This window comes from Tripterygium wilfordii, chromosome 9 (genome assembly GCF_013401445.1).
Source record: "Tripterygium wilfordii isolate XIE 37 chromosome 9, ASM1340144v1, whole genome shotgun sequence".
Lineage (NCBI taxonomy): Eukaryota > Viridiplantae > Streptophyta > Magnoliopsida > Celastrales > Celastraceae > Tripterygium > Tripterygium wilfordii.
The window spans coordinates 13,894,559-13,908,675 of record NC_052240.1 but is presented as its reverse complement, the minus strand read 5'-3'; the positions used below and the strand labels follow the sequence as shown (position 1 = coordinate 13,908,675).

Here is a 14,117-nt window from a genome sequence, read left to right as displayed (position 1 = left end):
GATTAAGAAGATATCAATCAATCTTCCAGTGATCCAAGGATTGACTTAAGAAGTTGATAACAACTTGCCTAGTTATGGAGCGTGGGGCATTGTAAAGCCTGGATATAATTAGAGCTACAAGTAATGATTAAAGGACTAATGCAACCGCAAATTCAGAAAGAAACCCAGTGCTTAGTGGGTCTGCTTACTACTGCTTCTGAGTCACAAACCTTTGCAAAAGGTTTTTCTGCCGCAATATCAATCTTAGGGGCATAGAAGTCAAACCCTATAGACTCGGGTCGATTTTCATTGGGAGTAATATTCTTATAACACACGTTAAGTTTTAACCGAACTTATCCTATCATCGGATGAGAAATTAAAATTTAGAATGCTTTGAACTATATCATGGATTTCTAGGCATAAGTGGAATCAAGAATGTAACGCAGAGTGATGTGAATATACAATACGTTTATGTGTGTGTGCGTGCGTGCGTGCGGAGGAGGGCCCTCCATTGATGCTTTAAGCAGTGGTAATGGCGACAAATGAATAGCAGAGTAATCATGGAACTCGCCGCTCGAAAATATGGTATTTGGCTCTTTTTATGTATCAAAAGCACAGGAAGAGTGGAGAACAAAAGTTTAGCCATTGTAAGTTAAGTTGATGAGGACAAAAAATAACTGACTTTAATGAGGACCCTTTCTGCACAATATCTATACACCCACTTTTCCTTTTTTTTTTCTTCGACATAAACTGATTAAAGAAATGCATGTAAATCAGTTCATAACCCATGTTAAATACCTTGGTGTTCAGTGTTCACTCTTCCATCACCTTCAGCTTCTTCTTTTCTGTGCTTTTCTGTGATAGTTTGAGAAATTTGAAATTTCACCACAGCTCCAACACCAGGCCTCTCAATCTGCAGACCTAAGAAATAAGATTCTAAACTTCATAAGCTTCATTTCATAGAGAACATCATCCTCGGTAGGCACTTTCCTGTCATTGTCATGTTCTCAGTGAGCTCCTGCAGCACAAAGAGTTCATCACAGAAGAGGCTGGTAAACATAGATGAAAATGGTCCTGCTTTGGACTGGCTACTACCCACATCATGTCCCCCACCAGAGACTCCTACGGAGCCCATGGAATTCCTTGCAAGATCATGGAGTCTCTCAGCCATGGAGCTCTCTAAAGCGCTTTCCAACAGACCCGTCAATGCTTCCACCAATCTTGAGAAGCCGCCCCTCTGTTCTGCAGGTGCTGAGGCAAACGATATGAGTTCCATGGCCTTGAAGGAGCCAGTAAGATCTCTTACTGCATGAAATATTTTGATCAATTTACTCATACAACATACACAAACATACTATCTCTAGTCACTGAAATGAAAACAAGAGCAATATTCAAAATTATCACTATCAAATATCAATAGCCTTAGTTAATTCTATTTTAATATGTCCCTAAACATGTTACAGCCACTTGATCGAATGCCAAATGGCAGTAGCCCTCCAATTTCTCCACGAGACAGTGAAGAAGTCAAGGTATGACTTTACTCATTATTATCTTCAGAGCACAATAACTTCTTAAGTTGCAGCAACATTAACTTTGAATGCTATTAGTTAATCAATCCGTCGGGAAATGTAGAATTAGTAGACTGCTTTTAGTTACCTCTATAGGTATATTGCCCGTGCAGGAGTTGTTTCTACTTCACCAAGCACTCGATCCAGAATTTCTTTCCAGTCAAAAATTGCTCAAACATGGGGTATGTCACTCTCCCAACTTATTTTAACCACAAGGCACAAGCTTATTCATCCTGTTCCAAAATTAAAAAAAAAAAAATCAATTACTAATTCTTTCCCGCTATTTTTACTTTTCAGCTGTACAAAAGCATGGTGAGAGGAAGAACAATGGGGAGATGTTTAAAGGATCAGAAGGAGAAGAAGAAACAGAAAATCAGGACTCACAGTGCCCAACTTCATGCAGCTATATCCGTAGCTGGGGTTGCTGCTGCAGTTGCCGCACTTGCTGCCTCAAATGTGATGTCACCAGAAATGTTGGCTGCCCACCAGAAGACATCAGCTGCAATTGCATCTGCAGCTGCTCTAGTAGCCTCCCATTGCATTGAGGTTGCAGAAGACATGGGAGCTGATCACGACCAGATATTAACAGTAGTCAACTCAGCAATTAATGCAAGGACCAATGGAGATATCATGACCCTAACTGCTGGAGCAGCAACAGGTATCAGAAAAACATCTTCAATCTCTTCACTTAGTCTGAGACTAGAAAACTAGACTTGGCTCAAAGTAGACAACATTAAGTAGACTCAAAGTTACACTAAGAAAACAGGGCTCCATGGTAAAACCATTCACACATCATCTAGAATGCGTAATCGCCTGCAACATGGCCAAGCTTCACATGGAAACCCCTGAATTTTAACTAAACAGATGGATTGCTAATGAAAAACATTAACGCCATCAAATCCAGTGACCTTTCCTTTAGACGTCATTTGATTCAGAGCAAGGTTTAATCTAAACATAGATTCATTAATGCAGCCTTACGAGGAGCTGCCATCTTAAGAGCAAGGCTTCAAACGGGGTATCCAGCAACAACATTAGTTCTGGCAGAAGAAAAGGGTGGAGAAGGGAAAGAATCAAACATCTCAACAGCATTGAACTTTGTCTGTAGCGGAGGTGAACTTCTCAAACGTACAAGAAAAGGTCTACAACACAACTCCAGTACTGAATTGCAATTAGCAAACCTTGTGGACTTTCGTTGGCACTCACCCTTATAAAAATTTTGATGGCAGGAGCTCTCCACTGGAAGCAAGTTTCTTTCAACATCAATTCCAATTGGCAGGTAGCACAGAGTAGGAAATACAGATCCAAGTATCTATATCATACTATTCTAACAAATAGTTTTGAGAACTTTGAAAAAATTCAGCCATTTATTATGACTCTGTAACTTTTGCAGTAAAATTACAAATCCCTATCATTTTTCGGTTTCTTATCTTTACTAATTTAACTCCTGTTGTTGAAAAAAATCTCGAGTAATTTGATTTTCACTCCTTTGGAAACATACAGGTAGTAGCTAAGATGAAAAGTAAGTACATGGCAGGAGCATTTACCAAAAAGAAGAAGTGTAAGCAAAATTTTATACAAATAGGACTTTTACTCATTGCGCAACATTATTGTTGACCCGTCAACAGAGTCATAGGATATTGTGATTGCAGGTGCAATCTCAGGAGTGAATAGCAATGTCCCGGCATGGCCCAGAAGAGAAATTGATGACTGTAGTGAACAGAAAGCTTACTTCGGGATAATAACAGCTGACAGAATAATAGAATTTGAATGCAAAAGTAAAGGTGAGAAACATATGTGGATTGAGGGGATCCAGTGTATCTTGAATTGCTGTACCAATATATCATAATGCAGACCATATTTCAATCGTGAGGAAATCAGATTTTCATGTTCAAAAATTGATAAAGATATAATGTGCATCTCTGACATCGTACACAATAAGTGAGCAAGGGCTGAACAATGCTGGTGTTGGCTCATGTTAAGAAATATACATAGGAGAAGATTTACAAGGAGAATTGCAGAGTTCTATGATTCTATCATGTAATTTCTATAATAGAAAACATATAAAACGCTCAGCAGAAGCCATCAATTTAATGGATAAATTTTTCACCAATCTCTTAGTGAATTCTGTGAGGTGTGGCATCTACACTAATAATTTCTTCATTCTAATTCCTTGAAAAAGCCAGTATTGTATAACTGACAATACATTGCAGGAAATGGTAAATAATTCACCTGTACATAACCATTTCCTTTACTGTATTCTGTGACCCCGTAGTTATATATGTCAACTCCAATACTGCATTTTCGACTTCAGGACCATAGTCCTCATCATGGCTATTGTTATTGTATACTAAAAAGAAGAAGTACAAATTAACCAAAGTGGTAATATGGAAAGAAATCCAAAAATTGTGAGAAACGTAAAGGCTTTCACATAAAAGAAATTCTTCCATTGACAGAGGGTAGCCCAATATTGTAAGTACGGGCCAGTGGGTATATATGCACTGTGCACATGATAGTTGATAAAGATCAAGAAGGAAGGCAAGTGTAAGAAATGCCATCCAGAAAATGAGGAGCTCAAATGACACAGTGGCAGCTAAACCCAGATATCAAATTACTCAAAGACCTAAACAACATTCGCAGAGCAGATTCACAGAAGCTAAAATCTTCTTACACCGAACCTATTACTGGGTTGTCGCTTGCTAGAGAGCAAAGCTTACGATTTAGAAAGTCCACAATGGTGGCAGTTGCATAGTTTGTCTGTTTGCCATTGCTTATTAAGGGTACCACAAACTACATAATCAGATACATTTAGCCCAATATGGACAAATTCACTCCACAGGCCGTATAAACAAAGAACAGGAACCTTCTAAAGCCAATTTATTATTGCATACAGACAGTACAAATCACCTTCCCTTTGCGAAGGAGCTCCATTCCAAATCAAGAACGAAGACGAACATAAGCCCAAGCAGCTCATGATAGTTACAGCTGAAGAAGTAATCATAGCTGCTTAAATTATTGCTAAGGAGTTGAACATAATACAATTTGGGAAGTTACCTTCTGGGTAGAAATTTGTCGCGCTCACCAACCTAGAGAAACAATTCAGATTAGGAAAGTACGTACGAAGCACGATGATACAATCGTGGACCCAAAGAAGGGGTCCCTTGATGGGCTGGGCCCGACCTTGACTGGTTTCGTTCTAGGGCTCCGACGAACCCAGCGAGGTATTTTGGGCTTGCTCTTACTGGACTGACCACTGGGTCTACTAGGGGTGTCCACCGGGCCGGGTTTGACCCGACCCAGTGTTTTTTTGATAAGAGAGTGACCCGCCCGATAACCCTGTTAAAGGATCACCAGGTTATCGGGTCACCAGGTTATCAGGTTTTTCAGGCAGGATTCCGGGTTACCCGGTACCTTAAACAGACCCAGCCCAATGCATTGATGCCCATTTGATATTGGGCTAGTTTGGTAGAGCATTTGTAAAGTAACAGATGTGCCAGCAGAAATGGTGGTAGCAGAAATGCTGGACAATTTTAGTAACAGATATGCTGCTTGAATGCTGAGTAGGTGTTTGGTGAAACTTTTACTGTTAACATTTGTGCTGTGTAGCATATTGGATAAATTATGTGTAGGGGTAACATACATTTTAGTTGTATACGTCGTATCCAAACATACAAATTAATTCATAAAATTAATACAATGAATTTAAATTAATTAAATATAATAATAAATTATAAATTAATTAATTAGTTAAAGTTTTAATTACAGTTAATTTATTTATTAATCAGTTAATTAGTTAGTTAATTAATTAATTAATTTATTAATTGATTTTTCAATGACATAACATTGTAGAATAGTGAGGGTATAATCAGAATAAAGCAAATGCATGGAGACAATATCAACTTTCGTTACTAGAATGTTAGTGAAATTGTTCCATAAAGTAGCATGTCAAAACTAATAGAAAATGCTGTATAAAAATATCTCGGATTATGTAAAGAGAAAAACTTGTTTAGATGGAAAATAGCATTTAATATAAAACTACTAAAAAACCTCTACCAAATGGCACCATTGACAAATTTGACATCAGAACTGATATCGCTGTCACTGCCCACTAGACGTGAACATCGGGCCCATGTTTTTCATGTGTCTTAAGCGCTTTTAACTCCTTGCATTGTACTTTTACCATGTTTTTCATCTTTTTCTATTTTTTTATCACAAAAAGTCAAAAAGCAATATGAAAAAGTTTCTCTCTTTCTTGGTAATAGTTCCATCGAAATACGTGACAATGTTTCTCTTTCTGCAATACAAAGAGATGTGAGATTTTGAGTATCCCACACCGTACAAATTGGAAGATAATCACAGACAAAACTACTTTAAAAGTTAAAACTACTAAGATTCTTGAGCCTATTCAATTAATTAATTTTTTAACTTATTTTCAACCGGGTTATTGGGTCCGATAACCCGACAGTGTAAATATTAATAACCAAAAACCCGACCCTATTTATTTGTTTTTGGGTCGGGTTTGGCCTGAATCGATAAGAAACTCGATGGGTCAGCTCGATAGGCTTCGGGTCATCGGGTCGTATCGGGTTTGGAGACCTGGTGGACACTCCTAGGGTCTACTGGGTTGGCCCACTCATTAGTGGTACACAATATTGGCCTTGTTTGGGAGTGTTGTCAACTGCTGTGAGTTATAACACCGTGGTGCTGTGAGGTGAATTGGAACGTAAAAAGTTGTTTGACGTATCACTTTTAAAACTGTGGTGCGGTGCTGTGAGGTGCGTTTGGCGTATCTAAATTACGGTTATATTAGATGACTAATAATATTAATATAAAATCACTTAACGTTTATATTGAACATTAATCTAAAATAAAATGATTTACCTAATTTGATTACGTGGGACAATTCAACATATATAAGCCGTTTGTGAAGTGTGGTGAGGTGCTGCGAGGTAAAAAGTTGTGGTGCTATGAGGTACGGTACAACTGAAAGCAGTGTAAACACACAGCCAAACACTAACAATGCCAATTGGATACCCCAAAAGCCAAAACCCTTTTAAGATTTTAATGGGCCCATATGTTTTAAAATTGTGTACCAACCATTAAATTCTTATTATTATGCATTTATGTGCATGTGATGCATATCCTTATCATCTACAATGGGGAGAATGTAGTCCAACACTCCAAAATCATTCTCTCCCTTCTCCTCTTTCTTATGTGGCACAATTAATTGGGTGAGTGAGTCTCACAATGAACACTATTCATCAACACTCCATAAATTTCAACACTCTATACTCATTTTCTCTATTTTCTTTCTCTTCCTTTTCATCTTCTATCTCTTCTTTTCCATCACCTTTCTTTTTCTTTCAATCTTCACTCTCTTTCTTTCCATCATCTCTCTATTCCTTTTCATCACCTCTCTCTTTCTTTTCATCATCTCTCTCTTCACTATTCATCAACTATATATATACTCCAACTCTCAAGTATCATTTTTTCACAACTAAATTTTCAAGTGTCATTTTTCACCCATTGTGTGCATGTAACGCTATACTTATGAAAAAAGTAACATTTCAAGTACTTGAAATATACTCCATTATACCCATTGTGAACATCTAGCACTTAACTTATCAAGAAAGTATCATCTCAAGTACTCCAAAATCATCCCATTGTAGATGCTCAGGTTTTTAATTAACTAGTAAGAAGCAAAGAAGATGAATAAAAGACAAGAACCATCAACTCAATATTGCACCAAAATCCGCGAAAAACAATGGGGTTTTGATGGGTTTAAGAAATGAAAGAAGAACGATTTAGAAGACGAAACAACTCCCTTGCCTCTCAATTGCGAAAGATTTGATGGAGATGCTTGTCCAGATTCTTGCAAATTTGTATCAAGCCCTGTTGGCGAGGAACTAGACACTAAGCAAATCAAGAGGAAGTTGTTGTCAGCTTCATCGCAACACCATATTCCGACTGATCTTCTGTGTTGATTTGTGTCTTGTGATTTTAGAAAGAAGGAGATAAGAGTGAGAGAGGATTTGGACCAAGATAAATTGAGAATTAGGGTTCTAGGGATGTAGATAGTGTTATGTAGAAAAAGCACAAAATAGGATAAACTCATATTTTTAGGTGGGACTTACTTAGAGTAAATTGTGTGGTGCAAGTAAAGTTATATCATGTTTTTAAACCGTGAAGCAGCCATTAAATTCTCATTATTGTGCATTTATGTGCATGTGATGCATATCCTTAGGCTTTTAATTAACTGGTAAGAATCAAAGAAGATGAATAAACGACAAGAATTGTCAACTCAATATTGAACCAACTGCCTCTCTTAATTCCCAACTAACAATAATTCATTAAATTGTACGTTCTATATTTATGTATTTAACCAACCAAACAATTAATCCTCTCAAATCATAAATCCATGTTGTACTCCTCTCGGCTCTCTCATCATGCATATATGCCATGGAATTATATAGCAAAAACACCCTCTTACACCTTCTACAAGACGAGAAAAACACCATGGGAGATCCAAATACTGACCTTCCTGTCAAAACAAATGAAGAAATAAGTAGTCATGATCTCCAATTAAGCCCTCCAAGACCATCTATTTCTAGTCCAGGATCTCCATGGACACTTTCTCCTCTTCGCGCTCCATTGCCTCCTCTTCTTTACCAATGCATTGCTTCCCTCCATCGTTGCGAAGGGAATATCTACTCCATTGCCATCTCGAAAGGAATTGTATTCACCTCCTCTAACAGTAACCGTATTCGTGTTTGGAGGCAACCGGATTGCTCCGAACAAGGCTACATCAGAGCGAGTTATGGCGACGTAAAGGCTATGGTACCTTACGGGCATAACAAGCTTTTCACTGCACATGGAGATAACAAAATCCGACTATGGAACTTCAAGGTCGGATCGGAGAAATTTCAATCCAAAAAGCTCTCAACTCTTCCTAGAAAATATAGTAAGTTTTTTCTGTTCCCTAAACACATTAGTAGCAGTGATCAACTACACAAGGATTTTGTTTCTTGCATGGCGTATTACCATGCAGAAGGGCTTTTGTACACTGGCTCCTATGACATGACAGTCAAAGCTTGGAGGGTCTCGGATAACAAATGTGTTGACTCATTTGTGGCTCATGAAGATCACATTAATGCACTGGTTGTGAACCAAGATGATGGGTGTGTGTTCACTTGTTCCTCTGATGGGTCTGTTAGGGTTTGGAGGAGGATTTATAGAGAAAACCCTCATAGTCTCACTGTGACATTGAAATTCCGACAAGTTCCTGTTAATGCCCTCGCCTTAAGCACATGGTTCAACCAATGCTTCCTCTATTCGGGTTCATCAGATGGTACGCATATTCTAACCATTCAGATTTTATCTGTCAACCAGAATCACTAACATGTATTTCGTGACGGAATTTTCCGTCGAAAAATAAGGAAATTCTGTCAACAAATATGACTCGGCGCAAATATTCTGCAACGGAATAATTGCTTAAATGAATAAATTCTTCCTCGCCAAAAAAGTCATTATTGTAGTATTTAATATAAATTTGTTGTGTATTTCCCATTTCAATAGGTACGATAAATTTCTGGGAGAAGGAGAAATTATCTGGAAGGTTCAACCATGGTGGATTCTTACAAGGTCATCGATTCTCAGTTCTTTGCTTAGCGTCGATAGGGAGATTGATATTCAGTGGCTCAGAGGATACGACGATTAGGGTTTGGAGAAGAAATGAAGAGAGTTGTTTACATGAATGTTTGGCAGTGTTGGAAGGGCATAGAGGTCCAGTTAGATGCTTGGCTGCTTGTTTGGAGATGGAGAGAGTGGTAGTAGGGTTTCTGGTATTTAGTGCAAGTTTGGACAAAACATTCAAGGTCTGGAGGGTTAGAGACCCAGGTGATGAAGGTGCTTGCTTGGATTACACAGACCAGAGTGGGCCTGTAATCAATAGAAGGATGATGATGGAGTATGATAGTAGCCCTGCATTGTCCCCTTCTTGGGTTGAGAAGAAGCTTCAAGGCAATTATTATTTTCATTAGAAAAATAGAACAATTTCTATGCAGTACTAGAGTACAAGACTTCTATTTATTTATCTTTGTTTTTGGTGGTGGCAGCATTTATTTCCATGACCATTGCAGATTAAATAATGATTGGTGCAAGTTGTTTTTGGTGATCATCAATGCCATCTTAATTGCAATTGCTTCTATAGCTACATGAGGATCTTTTTGTTGTAACCAACAACCATAACATACGAATTTGCCTTTAGGACATTCGATATTGGTCTAAATTCGAACCTATCAGATCCACCAGCACAGAAGTTCTAATATGGGTCCAAACTCGAGCCATCAAACCTGCGACACAAAAATTCTGATATGAGTACAAACTCAAGTTCTGATATGGTTCAAACTTGGACCGTCAGACCAGTGACACAAAAATTTCGATATGAGTCCAAACTCAGGCCGTCAAACCCATGCACACATAAGTTCTCCATCTGACAACATGATAAATTAGGTCAAAACCCATGACAATAAATGTATTACTCCCAATGAAAATCAAACTCAGAACTTTTCAAATGCACACAATTTAATCTCAAAGAAATTTACCAGTTAGACTATCATCATGGTGCAATCAGTACTCGAGGGCGCACACATCTGTATAACCATTTTAAGCATTCAAATTGACAGATGTGGCCAATTTATGGGAAAATGATATATTAGCGCCCACTTTATAAAAATTGGACACTTAAGTACCTCTTTTACACATAAATACGTATTTTAAAAATTAATAATTACATAATCTCACATTTGCCCTTCACCTTCAATAGGCATGGATCTAAAAAATACATAAATTTAAGACATCTACTCTCCATCTCCACCACCACCGCCACCGCCACCGCCATGGCCACCGTTGCTCCTCCACCACCATCGCACCTCCACAATCATCTTCATCTTGTTAGATCTGAGATCTAATATGAGATATGATATCATAATCTGATACCTATAGATCGTATGTTACTGTTTTAATGTTATTATATATTTGATATCGTATGTAACTACTTCAATGTTACTGACAGTAACATTATGCGAGCAAAACGAGCCAACTTTGGGTCTTACTTTTCAATGACTGTTTTGGATGGAATCTGGCTGGGTATTATGCGTCTCAGTGAGGGGAGTCTAATGACAGTGGTGATGTAGCAAACCGTCATCAAAATCGTCTGGATTTGATACTTTTTCTTTCATATTACTGTTTCTATGTTACTGTTTGAAACAGTAACATCATCATGCTACTCTTGCAAAAATTAATATTAGACTAATATTTACCTACATTATCATGTTAATGTATTCACGTTGTAATACAAAATCATGTACTATAGATCAGGTATTTTTTAGAGGTCATTTGCTTCAGTAAGAAATATGACAAGGGTTTTGTTTATTATGAAACAGTAATATGAACATGTTTGAATGATTTTGTAGAGCTTGGTAGATTAATTATTTCATATCTAGTACTCATAAACTCAAGGAAATCCTGAACGAAAATCATGTACCCAACATCTATACCTAAATAAATGAAGGAAGAATAAAAACAATAGATCTAAATTTTTTTTAAGCTTTAAATTGTAAAAAAATAGATCGAGAGAGAGAAAATAAAGAGAAGAAAGAGGTTGAGTGTATAAAAGTAAATAATGATGTCATAAGTATTTTTATACCCACGTGTTTTTTTTTTATTGTATCTAAATGTCCAAAAATGGATACTGTTTGACATTGTCCCCCAATTTATTGAACTTGGGTTTTGTCCTTGTGGTTGCTTTTGTGGCCACACATAAGAAAATGTGGGTCGATAATTCGGTAGAGACTTGAAGAAGGCCCATTTGGGTCCCTTGTTAATTATGAGATTTTAATTTTCACAACCGATCCAGTACACTTAATTTACTGAGGTTGACTTTGAGGCCCTATCATTTATTGGGCCTAACCACACCAGTGTAAGAGACTGAGAGTGTCTGCCAGTTATGACCTGGTGAAGGCCCGTATGATGAGAGGCCCGATGTTGATGGATTACAAACTGAGGGTCAACTCTGCAATTGTGGGCTTTCCTGAACTGGGCTTTGGGCTTGCACCTATTAAGGGATCATCCGTACTGCAGTGGGCTTTCTTAAAATGGGCTTATGCATTATAGGGGATTGGGGGAACGTCCATACTGTCTCGGGCTTTCTTGAACTGAGGGTGGGCTTGTGGGTATTAGTGCATGCCAAGCTGGGCTTCGTATATCTATTGGGGCCAAATCCTAGAAAAGTCCAACTAGAGCCCAGACTTTAATACTGCTTCACATTATTTTCCCCCAAATCAGAGAGAATCTGATAAACATTTGATTTGAGACAAAATTTTAAGAGATGAACTCGTGAAGAGGATTGATAGATTCATTCACCAAATACGACAAACAAGAAACCAATCAATATGTCATGATCATTATGTAATATGTCATGATCATTAACCATAAACAATGATTATAGACTAATCGTACTAAAACCATTTTGCTCAACCACCTTGTCAGAAGCATTGTCATGGTACTAATGTTTCTTAATCCACGTTTGATTAATTGGTGGATCATATGAGATGATGTAAATTCTCGTATTTTTATAGTCCTTGTAGGGTCGAGACGCGTTGGATATGCATCTAATTGAACAAGTAGACAAATTTGAATAGTCAAACTCGGGGTTGAAAGCTATAGGATGTTTGGATTTTCGGATTGGTTTGACTAGTTGGCGTCATTGCTATACAATGTTCCATGTCCATCGTTTGATACCGGAGTATTTCTGTCACCTTATTTCGCCCCTTTTTTGGAAATTGGGCGTGACAACTGCCAAGAACAGAATTTATGAATGTCAAAACTATGAACCTCCACAATCTCAGAAAATCGTGAAGAAATCATTCCAATGTTGTTGGGTTTACTCAATGAAGTATAAAGCTTTGGAAATATGTTAAAACTAATGGCAAAAATTTCTGTGTTAACATCAAAATCAAACATTTGAAGGTTGCTTTCTGCAATCTGATTCTTCTAAGCTTCTTTCTCGACCAGCGAACCACTGAACTGTTCGTCGCGCAATTGGCAACCAAAGACTCCTAATTCTCTCTTCCTTTCCATTGTCTAATGTCCCAGGTGATGATGATTCTGTACTGTTTCTGTTCTTGACACTCAACTGTTTGAATCTTGAAAAGTTTGTGATCTCAGACTGCGATCTCTTCTGGACAGGATCGAACAGTTTCAATGAGTTTGTGTCACTGAAGGAAGTGGAAGGGAGATTTGAAGCTGAAATTGTGAGACTTCTATCAATTCTACTTAACTTGGACTCATATAATCTCTTCCTCTCTATATCTTCCTTAATCTTGTCCATACTGTCATCAATGGAGAAGCCATTATGTTTAGAGAACCTATTGCTTGACATAATGTTAAGCATTTCAGAGTTCAAGAAGAGCAAGTCAGAAGAACTAACATCACTCCATCTGTTCTTGATCACGACGTCCGAGACTATGATCTTGTGCTTGAATTTGTGCAGCAGCAGTCTACGATCCCCATCGCCATCAGCTTGAATGAGAGTCTCTTCCTTCTTTCCTTTCTCTTCGCTTATCAAGCTGTTGATGTTAGATCTTGATGAGCCTTGATGGTCTTGTTCTCTATGCACAAACAGCTCAATGTTGGGATCTTCAGCTAGATTCGAAGGGTTATAGAAATTCGAGTACCTCAAACTGTTTGAATATGTGAAGCTCTTGAGGTCTTTTCCGTCGAATTTGTACCTACAAAGAGGACAACTAGAATGACTTGCTAGCCATTGATCAATGCAGTTGATATGGAACGCGTGCCTGCACTTTGGCAGCAAGCGAAGAACTTCACTGTCTTCGAATCTTGATATGCAGACCGCGCACTCTAGGCCTTCTTTCGATCCCTTGAGTGAAGAAAACCTGAAAAATGGGATTGATTCGATCACCGTCCTATCGATCCCAGAAAACTGAGACCTTGATCGAATTAGTCCTTGAATGTTTTGGTTACGGGTGCCTAAGTTGGGTGTATGACAAAATCTTGCATAGGCAATGATGAGAAGAGTTAAAGAGAATGCGACTGCAAGGACTCCTATAACTAATGCAAGGCTTGGATGGAGTGGATGGAGAACTGAATCAGTGGTAGGTTTTACTGCAGTTTCAGCTTTTACATGGAAGAAGAACGAACGGAGAACGAATATCAGCAGAGTAGATTGATTCATGGGTATAGGACGTCTGAAACTTCTGATGAAAGAAAACTCCTGTAAATGCCTGCCAGTATCAGATGTGAATAGATTCTTTGACCTTGAGATATAGCTTATCAATGGTTTCTGTTTTGTTTAGACTGACTGTCGTTTAGGGATTCTCATGACAGAACGGGCGTAAGCAGAAACTTTTTCTGGTTTGTCTATGTATGGCTGCCCCATCATTTTCCAGTATTCATTTGAAAAAGTTTACTAAAACAGCAATCTTGTCCTGTTAGGACATCAGAACTTGGATTATGTTTTGTATAATGCAGCCGTCCAAATAAAGCATTTTTGTA

At 38.0% G+C, this 14,117-nt stretch overlaps 3 protein-coding genes and 1 long non-coding RNA gene across 4 annotated transcripts; 2 read left to right on the top strand and 2 right to left on the bottom strand.

The window, feature by feature from the left end:
* Nucleotides 1-560: 560 nt before the first annotated feature.
* Nucleotides 561-3,896, bottom strand: LOC120004940. The gene is made up of 4 exons (XR_005469682.1): nucleotides 3,777-3,896; nucleotides 1,932-2,112; nucleotides 1,636-1,780; nucleotides 561-1,284 (listed from the first exon to the last, which is right to left on the bottom strand). It is a non-coding gene; the product is annotated as an uncharacterized LOC120004940 (long non-coding RNA).
* LOC120004939 (VAN3-binding protein-like) lies at nucleotides 958-3,781 on the top strand. Its single transcript, XM_038854300.1, has 8 exons — nucleotides 958-1,271; nucleotides 1,443-1,508; nucleotides 1,661-1,729; nucleotides 1,845-2,205; nucleotides 2,520-2,684; nucleotides 2,774-2,823; nucleotides 3,048-3,105; nucleotides 3,197-3,781. Exons 1-8 carry the CDS (start codon nucleotides 981-983, stop codon nucleotides 3,391-3,393), a joined length of 1,257 nt encoding a protein of 418 aa, XP_038710228.1. The 5' UTR covers nucleotides 958-980; the 3' UTR covers nucleotides 3,394-3,781.
* Nucleotides 3,897-8,571: 4,675 nt separating the features above from the next.
* LOC120006065 (protein JINGUBANG-like) lies at nucleotides 8,572-9,583 on the top strand. The gene is made up of 2 exons (XM_038855939.1): nucleotides 8,572-8,892; nucleotides 9,120-9,583. The coding sequence occupies exons 1-2, from the start codon at nucleotides 8,574-8,576 to the stop codon at nucleotides 9,581-9,583; spliced, it is 783 nt and encodes a 260-aa protein (XP_038711867.1). The 5' UTR covers nucleotides 8,572-8,573.
* A 2,909-nt stretch (nucleotides 9,584-12,492) lies between these two features.
* On the bottom strand, nucleotides 12,493-14,049 carry LOC120005332 (E3 ubiquitin-protein ligase ATL42-like). The gene has a single exon (XM_038854916.1). The coding sequence runs from the start codon at nucleotides 13,795-13,797 to the stop codon at nucleotides 12,559-12,561; it is 1,239 nt and encodes a 412-aa protein (XP_038710844.1). The 5' UTR covers nucleotides 13,798-14,049; the 3' UTR covers nucleotides 12,493-12,558.
* Nucleotides 14,050-14,117: the final 68 nt, after the last annotated feature.

What these genes read in the sequence shown, in the direction of transcription:
- LOC120006065 (XM_038855939.1), top strand. Translation starts at nt 8,574, where the DNA reads ATGGCGTATTACCATGCAGAAGGGCTTTTGTACACTGGCTCCTATGAC. An exon ending in CTATTCGGGTTCATCAGATG is followed by an intron (nt 8,893 to 9,119) that starts GTACGCATATTC and finishes CCATTTCAATAG; the next exon opens with GTACGATAAATTTCTGGGAG.
- LOC120004939 (XM_038854300.1), top strand. Translation starts at nt 981, where the DNA reads ATGTTCTCAGTGAGCTCCTGCAGCACAAAGAGTTCATCACAGAAGAGG. An exon ending in CCATGGCCTTGAAGGAGCCA is followed by an intron (nt 1,272 to 1,442) that starts GTAAGATCTCTT and finishes AACATGTTACAG; the next exon opens with CCACTTGATCGAATGCCAAA. An exon ending in AACTGCTGGAGCAGCAACAG is followed by an intron (nt 2,206 to 2,519) that starts GTATCAGAAAAA and finishes TCATTAATGCAG; the next exon opens with CCTTACGAGGAGCTGCCATC.
- LOC120005332 (XM_038854916.1), bottom strand. Translation starts at nt 13,797, where the DNA reads ATGAATCAATCTACTCTGCTGATATTCGTTCTCCGTTCGTTCTTCTTC.